The sequence below is a fragment of the Mustela nigripes genome, chromosome 1 (assembly GCF_022355385.1).
Source record: "Mustela nigripes isolate SB6536 chromosome 1, MUSNIG.SB6536, whole genome shotgun sequence".
Taxonomy (NCBI): Eukaryota; Metazoa; Chordata; class Mammalia; order Carnivora; family Mustelidae; genus Mustela; species Mustela nigripes.
In genome coordinates, this window is record NC_081557.1 from 92256604 (window position 1) to 92269778 (window position 13175).

The 13175-nt window shown below is 37.7% G+C and overlaps 1 protein-coding gene across 7 annotated transcripts in view; it reads left to right on the forward strand.

Moving 5' to 3' along the window:
• SIK3 (SIK family kinase 3) overlaps positions 1–13175 on the forward strand; it is a 251927-nt gene that overhangs the window by 130863 nt on the left and 107889 nt on the right. For all 7 annotated transcript variants that reach the window (XM_059416600.1, XM_059416604.1, XM_059416626.1 and 4 more), the window contains exon 3: positions 1600–1663. In XM_059416600.1, coding sequence (XP_059272583.1) covers positions 1600–1663 — 64 coding nt within the window. The remainder of the gene's footprint in view (positions 1–1599; positions 1664–13175) is intronic.

Consider the following 13175-nt stretch of genomic DNA (forward strand, 5'->3'; position numbering starts at 1 on the left):
TTCAGGTCATTTGCCAAAACTTCAGTCCTGTCAGTTTCTAGAGGGAGCCAAATACAGGTAACTGTGTAGGAAAGACTTTGAGCTACTGAAAAATTTAACAGGAAAGGAACATTTGCAGTCAATAAAAGTCTGTACACCCAGGGGTACAAAAGAGATTTATAGTATGACATTTACTTTTTTCTTTTCTTTTTTTTTCTCAATACCTGCTTATGTTTAGAGCACTTATGTTTGTTATTGTTATGTAAATCAACATACAGAAAGAGCCTGGTGGCAATGCATGTAACAAACAATGAGCTAATATCACCAATATAGAGAGTTCTTAAAAATTAAAGAGAAAAAAAGGACGATACAGTTAATAGATTAGAAAAGTACTGTGCACTTATAAGATGGAATACCATGAAACCATTCAGAAGATCTGTGGTTATAACACATAATGCTGTTATATGGTATTGATGTGTAAAGATGTCAACGATCAAGTAACGGAAATAATTTAGCAAAATAATTAACTGTGACTTACGGTGAAAGTCTAAAATTCTCTTCTCCAATATGATAGCCACTGGCCACACATGGCTATTGAGTATTAAAATGTGGCTAGAGTGAATGAGGAACTGAATTTTTAATTTTAATACTTTTCATTAATGTGAAAACCAAAGTAGTTTATGATTAAATTTTTTTGAGATGATAATATTTTGGGTACACTGACTAAATAAAATATTAGAGTTAATTGCATTTTATTTTTTTTACTTATTAATGTGGCTATTAGAAAAGTTAAAATTATATATGAGGCCTGTATTTTTTTTCCATTGGTCAACACTGCTCTAGAATGATACAGAATAAATTAGCTTATTAACAGTGTTTCCTTTGGGAGAATAAAATGGAGGGGGCTGGGAAGAAGGAAATCTTTGGCCTTTTTAAAAAAATGTAGCAGCTATTTAAGAAGTTTATCATGAGCATAGATGCTCATATATTACTTTAAAAAATATTTAATGTAAAAGGTAAAGAAGAAAGAAAGGACTGCCAACACACTACAACTAAGTAAGAAAGGCAAAATAGGGACCAAAACAAAATACAAATGAGTAGATTACTTGAACTTTTGAGTATTTACATTATTATTCCCAATTTTGAATAAGTGGATACAGGAGGAAAGTTGTTATTTCCATTAAAAAAACATATCCACATGTAATTCCCCCTTGTTTTTCCCAGGCTTTGTTTTCGCTTTGATTGACTTTTGTGGGTGAGGGGGGGCATTTTTGAACTTGAAGTGATCAATGTTGAATGTGAACTTTCTGATTCTTGGCAGCTTCTTTGCTTCTCACTTTTGTGGAGCTTACGAGATTGCAGAGGCCTCAAGGAACAACAAAAGGATGGTCTCTCAAGCAGTAAATATGTCCTACTTAAAAGAACGAGGACGAATGCCTGTTTTCCCCATTTCTTCATTTATGCCTGTTCCCCACTCCGGTGTTTTAAATTTTAAATTTCCTTTAAGCAGTAATGGTTATTAATATTTCAAATGACAAAAGAGGAGTCATTAGTTTCTCTTCCTATGATATCAGCCTGTCATTTGTGTCACTGTCTGTTGCTTTCCTGCCTTTGTACCAGGTTATGGAGACAGAGCGGATGATTTATCTGGTGACAGAATATGCTAGTGGAGGGGAAATATTTGGTAAGTACCTCTATTGCATTCTTTAAAAAGCTATCGAGCACACCCTAGCGAACCTAAAATAACTGGTCAGTGCCTTTGCCACTTGAGCAGCTGTCACTTGATGCTGTCCCTCAGCGCTATCATTTTCGATCAAGAATTTTATTTTGGTTTACCTGTTTAAGTCCCTTCACTGTCTTTGTTTCCTCAGCAAAGCTGTTTTGTTTATTCCAGGGAGGTGTTGACAGTGGAGATTACAGATCTCCCAAAACAAACACCCCTACTGAACGTGGGTGGGACCGAGGGTCTTTGCTTTGCCGGATTCCACTGGGGGTTACCACATGTGGCAGAACTGCCTGGTGTGTGGGCCTCTGTTGTGTGAGAAAAGAGACACTGGGAGCAAACAGTCTCATTCTAGTGCTTTCTTTAAACTTTGTTTAAATATAACATGTAACTATATTCTGTACCATGTGTTCACCGTTCCCTGGATGGTTCTTCTGTTGGGAGGTTTTGTCTACAGTAACTATTTTTTCCTCTAAGACATCACGCAGCATCAGAATTAAGCAGTGAAATCTGCTACCAGGAAATCAGACTTTTTGAGGTAGTAAAACTGACCAAAAAAATTTCTTTTATAACAGTGATAAATGGAGCCAAGCAGAGGTAAAAGCTAAATTTCCAAATATGCTTTGACATGTCTTTTTATTCTTTTTAATTGATTTGTTTTGTTTTGTAAGTAAAGAGAAAGGTTTCTCCTTATACTTTACATTTGTCTAGTTTATTTTTTTTAGTTGTGTTTTGGTTTCAGTTGTGGTCAGAAATTTTTTGTCTTTTGAATATTGGTGCTTCCTAATTTAAGTACATTTAAAAGCATGAGGTCACTTTTAAAGTGCAATATTCTTATTGATGACTGGTCAGTTGTGACTGTATGGAGTGTGTGTGTGTGTGTGTGTGTGTGTGTGTGTGTGTGTGTGTTAAAGTTTCCCTGGAATCTTATAATTTGGGCCTAAGAAGCTTCAGTCTTTTTTACAGGAGTTATCGTCATTTCTTAATAGTATTTTTAATTGGCTTTTTGTATGTGCTTATGCAGAAAGGTAATCCTGGGAGAAAAGAGACCTTGTCGTTTTAATGTTTATAATAATCAAAGACCCAAACCCATTGCACATCAGATCTAATAGGTAGATCTTCAGGAAAACAGATTTTAAAAAGTACAGCAAAGATAAAGTCCATTGGTCAGAGATTCTTTATGGAAATGTAGTGTAAGACATGAGGAAACAGAATAGGACTTCTTGTAGTGTTATTATAAAAGATGCAGATGAGGAAGAAAATGATGTATTTCCTAAAGAAATCATAGTGACTGCATAGGGATATAACTGCTCATGAGCTCTGATTTATTTTTTTTTTAAATGAGCTCTGATTTTTAAAAGGATCTGTATAAAAGATTAAAAAAAATGGCATGATCAGGAACACGAGCTTTAGAGGCAGTTAGGCCTGGTTTGGAGTAAGCTCCTTACCCCCTGTTTGTTGATTTAATTGGAGGAAGTTATTAAATGATTCTGGGATTCAGTTTCATGATCTGTAAAAGCACTGTCTGTCGTGTCTGCCCCACAGTTGTGAAGATTAAATCAGATCACACATAGAGAGTCCTCAATCATACACATACTGATCCTTCACATCCATGTGAAAGAACAGCTGGGAGGGGGCGCCTGGGTGGCTCAGTGGGTTAAAGCTTCTGCCTTCAGCTCAGGTCATGGTCCCAGGGTCCTGGGATCGAGCCCCGCATCGGGCTTTCTGCTCGGTAGGGAGCCTGCTTCCTCCTCTCTCTCTGCCTGCCTCTCTGCCTACTTGTGATCTCTCTGTCAAATAAATAAATTAATTAAATCTTAAAAAAAAAAAAAAGAACAGTTGGGAGATTGACTTCTGTCATGACAGTGTGAGGAGCTCTGCTGACCCTCTTTCCAATGAAACATGAAAATGATGAAAAACCTCCAAAACCATAGTCTTAAGTTTGAATAGCAAATGAAGAGACATTTATTCAAGAACATCTATGAAAATTTGGTAAGAAATGAGAGTGGGGTTTTTAAAAAAGATTTTATTTATTTATTTGAGAGAGAGAGAGAGAGAGAGAGAGAGAATGAGCAGAGGAAAGAGAAGCAGACTCCCCGATGAGTAGGGAGACAGATGCAGGACTCAATGACCTGAGCCGAAGGCAGATGCTTAACCAACTGAGCCACCCAGGTGCCTCTGAGAGTGGTTTTTAAACCAGTACAGTTCCCTCCTTCCTCCTTGCCAGCACAGTGAGGTAGAAATTCCAATTAGGACTACTGTGGCCTAGAACACAGGTCCCCCCAACCCCAACCTAGACTCTTAGCTCCTGGGAGGAACACGATATCAGCATTCTCTTCCTGTCTCCAGCTGCCTGTTTTTGCAGCCAAGTCCTAGGTGAATGTCATGCAGGAGCGGGGACTCTCTTTGGCCTAGCCCCCTACTTGTGGAATTTGGTTGTGGCATGTTGAGAATACTGGAGCCCAGATCATTCTTGCCTCAGATTGTAAGTTGGTTGTTCCATCCCAGGAGGGGAATACTGAGAGGACCCCAGCCTGTGTCCTGTCTCCTTCCACTGACCTCTCAGTTCCTACAGTGGAATTACCACTCAGATAGAACTTTGCCATTGTCCCCCACACCTAGCTTAGAGCCCTGGCTCAGAAATTCGCCCAGAGGGAGAAACAAGCCATAAAACTGATCATTCCTAATTTGTTCACAGAGGAACAGACTTCATTTGCAACAGAGAAGGAAGAACTTGAAGCCTAAAAGTATTCTAAAGTATAGTGGAAGTTGTGGTAAAGAACTTTATATTCTAGGAGAGATTCAGGGAATAAAAATTACAACAGCCTTCCAGAGACTGGAACAAAAAATCAAACACTGATCTCAGAAACTATTCCTTCAAAGGAACCAGAATTTGATTGGCTTGTTTATAGACCAGTTTATTCCCCAGGGCATTGTTGAAAACAATAGAGCAACCCGCCAGCAATTATTGGAGTTTAACAGCTGGGTGTGGTCAAGGAAGAGAGCCCTCCTGAACCATGATGATCCAGTGATCTGAGAGTGACTGTGGATATACCAAATCTGTGCTTCCCTGAGGAACAACGTTAGAAGCTGAACACTGTGGTTGGGGGAATAAATTTCACTGAAATAGTCCACTAGTCACTAAACAAATAAGTAAATAACAATAACATTTTCTAGATGGAGAAAGGCATACCCGTACCCAGAGGTGCTATGATACATTATCTAAAATGTGTAGTTTCCAACAATAAGGAAATAGGAGACATGCAGAGAAGCAGGAAAGTATGAGCCATGCACTGGAAAAAAAACAAGCCAAGAAGCTGTCAGAGACACCGCATGTCAGATTTATCAGGAAAAGACTTTAATGTAACCATTATAGACATGTTCATAGAAATAAAGTAACTCACCATTAAAGTACCAAAGGAAGATATGATGATGATGTCATATCAAATTAGAGTATAAATAAAGAAATAAAGATCATTAAGAAAATGAACCACATGGGAACTATATGGAATTGGAAAATAAAATAACTGAAATTAAAAAATTCATTAGCTAAGCCTAACTCTAGACTTGACCTGGAGAAGAAGAAGCAGTTGTGTAGATAGATTGATGGAGATCATATAACTTAAAGAAGAAAGAGAAAAACAAACTAGGAACAATGAGCATAGCCTCAAAGAAATGTAGGACAGTATCAAGTGCAACAACATATGTCTAATGGGAGTACCAAAAGATGAGAGAGAAAGGAAAAGAAAAATATATGCAAGGAAATAATGCCTGTAAACTTCACCAATTATTGAAAAACAATAATTTATGTAGGCAGAAAGCTAAACAAAATCCAAGTAGGATTACACACAAAGAGATCCTCAAACAGATAGCTTGTGAAAGAATAGTGAAAGTCAAAGACAAGGAGAAAATATCAAAAGCAGCAAGAGAAAGATGAGGTGTCACTTAAAGGGAGCTCCCTTAGGTTCATGTTGGACTTTTCAGCACAAAAAATGGAGGCCAGAAAGCAATAGGATAGCATTTTCAAAGTGTTCAAAGAGAAAAACTTATTAACCAAAGTCTTACCTCCAGTAAAGCTATTTTTCAAAAATGAAGGCAAAATAAAGCCTTCACCCAATAATAAAAAAATGAGAGAATTCCCTGATCTTGGAAATTGGAGAGGCCCACCTTATAAGAAATACACAAGAAAGTTATTTAGGGTAAAAGCAGGTAACCCCAGATGGTAATTTGGGTTCACCAATAAAGAACACCAATAAAGGTAATTACATAATTGTAAAAGACAGAAGAGATGCATACTTTTTCCTTTCTCCTCTTAATATATTTAAGAAGCAGTTGTATGAAATTATATATTATATATATATATATGATTTCATACATATATATGTATGATATGTGTGTGTGTGTGTGTGTGTGTGTGTATAAAATACATTCCCTATAATGTAACATATGTATAATATATTTGCCAATAACGGCACAAAGGAGGTGTGTGATAAAAGCTACAGTGGGCTGAGGATATCACTAAGGATAGTAAAGAATAATTGCAACAATGTATTGTTGGATTTATAACATTAATTGATGTGATGTTTATTAAAAATTACTACAAAAATAAAAGGAATAGATCTATAAAAGAGTAATAGTTCCATATAATCACTGGAAAATTAAGCTAACATAAGTTAGAAGCCCATTTGGATAGGATAAAATATATATAGTAAACCCTAGAGCATTCACTAAAAAACATTTTTTTTTAATATAATGTAGGGTAGCCTAGGTGACTCAGCCGGTTAAATGTCCAACTCTTGATTTCAGCTCAGGTCCTGAATTCAGGGTCATGTGATTGAGCCCTACATTGGGCTCCTTGGTGGGCATGGATCCTGCTTAAGATTCTTTCCTTCCTGCCCTCCCTCCCTCCCTCTCCCTCTACCCCATCTCTCTGCTCATGTATGCTCTGTTGCTAAAAGCAAAAAACCCAAAAGACATTGGAAAAGATAGAACAAACCAAACCTAAACCAAACTGAAGGAAGGAGACAATAAAAATTATAGCAGAAATTAATTAAACAGGGAATAGAAAAAAAAATAGAGATAGCCAAGACACCAGATGCTTGTTCTTTGAAATGATCAACAAAACTGAGATCTTTAACTAGTCTGACTAAGAGATAGAGAAAGACTCAAATTACTGAAATAAGAAATGAAGAAGCAAACATTACCACTCACCTTAAAGAAATAAAAATTATTATAAAGGAATAGCTGAACAGTTATAAACCAACAGATAATTTAACATAGATAAAATGGACAAATTCCTGGAAAGACACAAACTATTAAAACTGATTCAAGAAGAGATAGGCAATCTGAGTAGGCATATTAAGTAAAGAGACTGAAGCGGTAATCAAAAAACTACGTATAAAGTCCAGGCCCAGATGGCATCACTGGTGAATTCTACCAGATATTTGAAGAAGAATTAATAACAGTTCTTCTTAAAAAGAACGCTTCTTTAAAAAAAGAATGAGAATGGATACTTCCCTACGCATTCTGTGAGGTCAGTTGGTATTACCTTGATGCTAATACGAGACAAAGATATCACAAGAAAAGAAGACTTCAGGGCAATATTCCTTGTGACTGTGGATGCAAAAATCCTCAACAAAATAGTTAGCATGCAAAAAGAATTAATTACACATGGGGTGCCTGGGTAGCTCAGTCGATTAAGCGTCTGACTGTTGATTTTGGCTCAAGTCATGACTTTGGTTCAGGCTTTGCACTAGACATGGAGCCTGCATGGAATTTTCTCTCTCCCTCTTCCCCAACACCTCGCCCCAACCCTCTCTGGCCGGGGGGTTGGGGGGGGTGTGGGGGTCGGGGGAGGGGGAGAATTTCACACTATGACCAAGTGGAACTTACCCCAGGAATGCAAGGTTGGTTATCCATACTACAAAAAGCCATTAATGTAATACATCATATCAATGAAAGAAGAAACAAAAATGACACAATTGTATCAGATGCAGAAAAAGCACTTGACAGAATCCAACATCTTTTCAAGATAAAAACACTCAACAAACTAGAAGTAGAAGGGAATTTTCTTTATCTGATAAAGAATCTCTGAAAAACCCATAGCTAACATCATACTTAATGGTGATCAGCTAGATGTTTTTTCCTCCAATTAGGAATAAAACAAATATTTCATCTCTCTCCATTTCTATTTAAACATTGTATTGGAGGTTCTAGTCACAGTGGTTAGGCAAAGAAAGTCTTACATAAAAGACATCTAGATTGGAACAGCGGAAGTAAAACTAACTCTACTCACAGATGACATGATCTTATATATAGAAGATCCTAAAGAATCCACTGAAAAACTATAAGAATGACATAAAAGTTCAGCAAGTTTGCAGGATATGCAATATACATTGCATGTTGAGCAATATACACAAATCAGTTGTATTTCTATATCCTTATAGTGAGCAATCTGAAAGTGAAAGGAAACAATTCAGTTTACAATAACATCAATAAGAATAAAATAATCAGGAATAAATTTAACAGAAGAAATGCAAATTTTATGGTTTGAAAAGTACAAAAACAGTGTTGAAATAAATTTAAGAAGATCTAAATGAGGGGCGCCTGGGTTGCTCAGTGGGTTAAGCCGCTGCCTTCGGCTCAGGTCATGATCTCAGGGTCCTGGGATTGAGTCCCGCATCGGGCTCTCTGCTCAGCAGGGAGCCTGCTTCCCTCTCTCTCTCTCTCTCTCTCTGCCTGCCTCTCCATCTACTTGTGATTTCTCTCTGTCAAATGAATAAATAAAATCTTAAAAAAAAAAAAATAAGAAGATCTAAATGATGGGAAAAACATCCCATGTTCGTGGATTGTATGAGTTAACGTTGTTAAGATGGCAATACCACTCACTGCCCAAACTGATAATTACATTCAGTACCATCCCCATCAGAATCGGAGCTGGCATTTTTGTAGAAATTGACAAGTGGATTATAAAATTTTTGTGCAATTATAAGGGACCCAGAATAGGCAAGTCAGTCTTGAAAAAGACCAACGCAGATCAGGGTGATGCAAGCACAAGTCAAGGAACACGGACTATAAGTCAAGGACACCACTAGATGAGGTGTAGAAAAGATTCTCCCCTAAAGCCTCCAGGTAGAGTGAAGCCCTGGTAATACCTCAATTTTGGACTTACTGCTTCCACAACTGTGAGTGACTAAATTACTGTTACCTTACATCACCTACCTTGTGATTAGTTGTTTCAGCACCCTGGGAAATTAATACTGAAGAAGACAGGATTTGGGCACAATTTCAGAATATCTCCCCATAAAATGCTCGGCATGAACAAAGGAGAAAAGCAATTACCAGGTGGAGGTGGAGATTCATATTAGCGTCACGTGGATGAAGGCATTAAAGAAAGAATGCCTTGTTGGATTCTTGCTGGAATTAACTATGAGGAACAGAGTATTGCAGGAATGTTGTAGCCTGATTGAAAGATTTCAGGATGAGAGAAAGCAGGGCATACTCATATTCCTTAAGTTGTGTAGTGTGCTTTAATTATAGACTGTATGTGAGAAAATGGCCGGAAATGAGGCTGGTAGGATAGGAAATGCTCAATAAATTATGAAGGGCTTTGAATGACATTTCTGACTTGGCCAGTTCCCCTATCGCACCCTCTCATTACACTCTATCCTTTCTTAGTGGTACTTATATCTGCTGTGGTTTTACATTTATTTTTGTAATTATGTAATGGTTCTCTTTCTACCAGACACCAGACTGCAGAAGTTCAGGGGCCATGTCAGCTCACCATTGTATCTGTCTCCACGGCTCTTCTTGCTCTCCAGTTCATACTGTTGGACTTAGATTTTCTAAGGGAAATGATCAGTAACTGTTCACTGAATGGAAGAGTGAGTGCATGAATGAACCAAGAGCATAAAAGAATTGAACATTATCTTGAATTGTTGCCATGTGAGGAAGAACTGAGATGGAACATGCTAGTGCCGGTTAGGAAGCTGTATGGTAATATCGGAGGATGAGGAGGTATTGAAGTAAGGTAGTGACTTCATCTCTTTCACTGTAATCTTGAATTACAGATATTTTTATCATCATTTTACAAAGAAATGGAGATTCAAGGAAGTTAAATAATTTGCCCAAGATGTAACTAATCAGTAACAGGGCTGAGATTTAACCCAAGAACTGTCTGACATATTTTTTCCCCATTCACCAGGTTGAGGAATCCCATCTTCTGTATAAAAAGACTTCACTGAAGTATTGGGGAGGATCTTTTATTACAAATAGAAGCCAGATTTCTGTTCTGAAATTTTAGGGTATGGACATAGCAGCAATCAATATGAAGTATTTTTTACCCTCCTGTTTTTTTTTTTTTTTTAAGGTTTTTATTTATTTATTTGACAGATCACAAGTAGGCAGAGAAGAAGGCAGAGAGAGAGAGAAGGAAGCAGGCTCCCTGCTGAGCAGAGAGCCCGATGCGGGACTTGATCCCAGGACCCCGGGATCATGGCCTGAGCCAAAGGCAGAGGCTTAACCCACTGAGCCACCCAGACACCCCATTTTTTTTAAGGTTCTTATTTTACCCTTCTGTTATTAAATACCCTTTGAAAGAGAGGAAGAGAGAGATTTTTCTTCGGTGAGTGTTACTAAGATTTAGGCACAGGCAGGGGCCTCTCCTCTACTTCCATAATAACAGTTCCATCTTCTCTTTTTAAAGCTTTTGTTTTATCATTGTCTATATAAAAGAAGTGACCAGTATTCTTAGATTTTAGATTAATTAAGCATTCAGGGGATTACTAATAAATCTTTTGAAAATCAGTGTTCAAGGAGAAAATGAATAAGAGGGTTTTAAGATGATTTTTCAATTTCTGACCGTGTTATTGGTGTGAATGGTAGTGTCATTCGCTAAGATGGAGAATATAAGAGTGAAAAATAGATCAGATGAACTGTGTTATTTTAGACATGGTGAGTTTGAGGCACCAGTTAAGTGAAAGTTGTGCATCAAGTCATCGGATAATGTACTCTGGAAGTCAGAGAGAGGATGGAGCCTAGGACGTTGTTTCATCAGCAGGTAGATGGTGGTTGGTCATTGATGTGGGATCATACGGAAAAGAATAGGTTTAAGGATAAGACCCTTAGTACCATTAGTACTTATGTTGAAAATAAGGCCATGAAGTATATGAAGAAATTGCTGTTGATGGAATAGGATTGTGGTATTATAAAAGCCAAGGAAAATAGGAATTTCAAAAGGAGCGTTATTGAATAATGTAGAAAGGTAAAATAGGGTAAGGATGCTGGCTTTGTGGCAGAGATGTTTTCAGGGCTCTTAGAGCTGTTTCGCTAGTGTAATAAGAATAGAAATCAGAATGCAATGGGGTGAGGTGTGAGTGCATACTGAGGAAGGGGAAGTGGAGAGTTTTAGAGAATGTTTCCTAAAGTCGATCATAGAACATGTTAATAACACCATTTAAATTGTACGCTCTAATTTATTCAAATATATTTACATAAACATGTTATATAATACAATAGCTACATTCTAAAATACATACGGATTAGAAATTGAAAATAATGAGGTAGGTAGAAGTAATAGGATTTTTTGCAATGACCCAGTGGAGAAGTTGGCAAATACTATATCTAAAGAACAAATACGATAGTGGCAGGATTGTCAAAAGTAACCATTAGGGCTCTGAAAATGAATTGGTGGCAAACATTAAATTGAGAAGCTTTAACTCATGAAAATCTTTTGAATTTGTGTTAAGAATAATGAGAGGCTTTGGCCTTTTGCCTGAGCCCCTAAAGCCTTTCCTCTCCCTCCCCCAGGGAAAGCATAATGTTACTAAGACTGGGCTGGCCTTAAATCCAGAGGCAGCTGATGTGATCTGGAAAAGACAAAACAAAACAAACAAAACCAGAAAACACCAAAAACCCTCATGCCTAGTTGTGTTGTCAGTAAAAATAGCAAGTTTGGTAGGAAACGAATGTGGAAGGCTCGGAGCTTTGCTAGCTAGAGGTTGTGCAGGATGCAGAATGGTTAACTAGCCAGAAATTTAGTAGGAGATCTTGTTAATGAGAGAACCACAACAGGGTAAGGTAAGTTCTTCATTCACATCTAGTTTACAGGGGGGTTGGTATTTGCTTGGAAGTCCTGAGAAAGCCCAGCGAAGAATAAAAGCCGAGGCCAACTTTGAAACTGTCTGAACCTTGAATGCCCTCCTGCACTCTTGTCTTGTCTGCACTCTTGTCAGCAGATTTGTCACTAATCAGTGTAGACACAAGGATGACTTTAAGAAGGCCATACTAAAGAATAAAAATAAGACTTTTTTTCAAAGATTTTATTTATTTATTTGACAGACAGAGATCACAAGTAGACAGAGAAGCAGGCAGAAAGAGAGGAGGAAGCAGGCTCCCCGCTGAGCAGAGAGCCCGATGTGGGGCTTGATCCCAGGACCCTGGGATCATGACCTGAGCTGAAGGCAGAGGCTTTAACCCACTGAGCCACCCAGGTGCCCCAAGAATTTTTTTTTTTTTTAAATTTAGCAGAAAAATCAATGGCTTCGTACCACAGGGAGACGGATTCTCAAATTATTTCCAAGAAGGTTACTAAAAAAAAAAGCAAACAAACAAAACAAAAGCAGCAACAACAACAGTCCTCAGGGGAAAAATCATAATCCAGAATTGGATAAACTTATTATCTATAATATTCAGTTTTATTAAAAATAACAGCAACAACAACAAACACTCTAGATGTTGAAGAAAAAACCCAGGAACATGTGATCCCTATGCAGGAAGAAAAGTAGCCAATAGAAACTTCCTCTGAGGGGCGCCTGGGTGGCTCAGTCAGTTGGACGGCTGCCTTAGGCTCAGGTTATGATCACAGGGTCCTGGGATTGAGACCTGCATCGGGCTCTCTGCTCAGCAGGGAGCCTGCTTCCCTTCCTCTCTCTCTCTGCCTGCTAGTAATCTCTCTCTCTCTGTGTCAAATAAATAAATAAACAAATAAATAAATCTCTTAAAAAAAAAAAAAAGAAACTTCCTCTGAGTAGGTCTAGATGTTATTTTTAGCAAAAACTTCATGGCAATTGTTATACATTTGTTCAGACAATTAAAAGAAACCATATCTAAGTGGAAAATATGACAGTGACTCAACAACTAGGGAATCTCAGTAAGGAAGTGGAAATGATAAAAAAGAACAAAATGGAAATTCTAGAGTTGAGAAGTACAGTAAATGAAATGAAAAATTAACTAGGTGTGTTCAGTAGCAGATTTTAGGTGGCAGAAGAATGAACCAGCAAACTTGAAATATTAATAGTGAAAAATCCAATCTGAAGAACAGAGAAAAAGTCACTGAAGAAAAATAATCAGTGCCTTGGAGACCTGTGGGACAAGATCAGGTGTACCAGTATATTTGTAATGGGAATCCCAGAAGGAGAAGAAAGAGGGAAAGGGACAGAAAAAAATACTTGAAGAAATGATGACCAAGAACTTC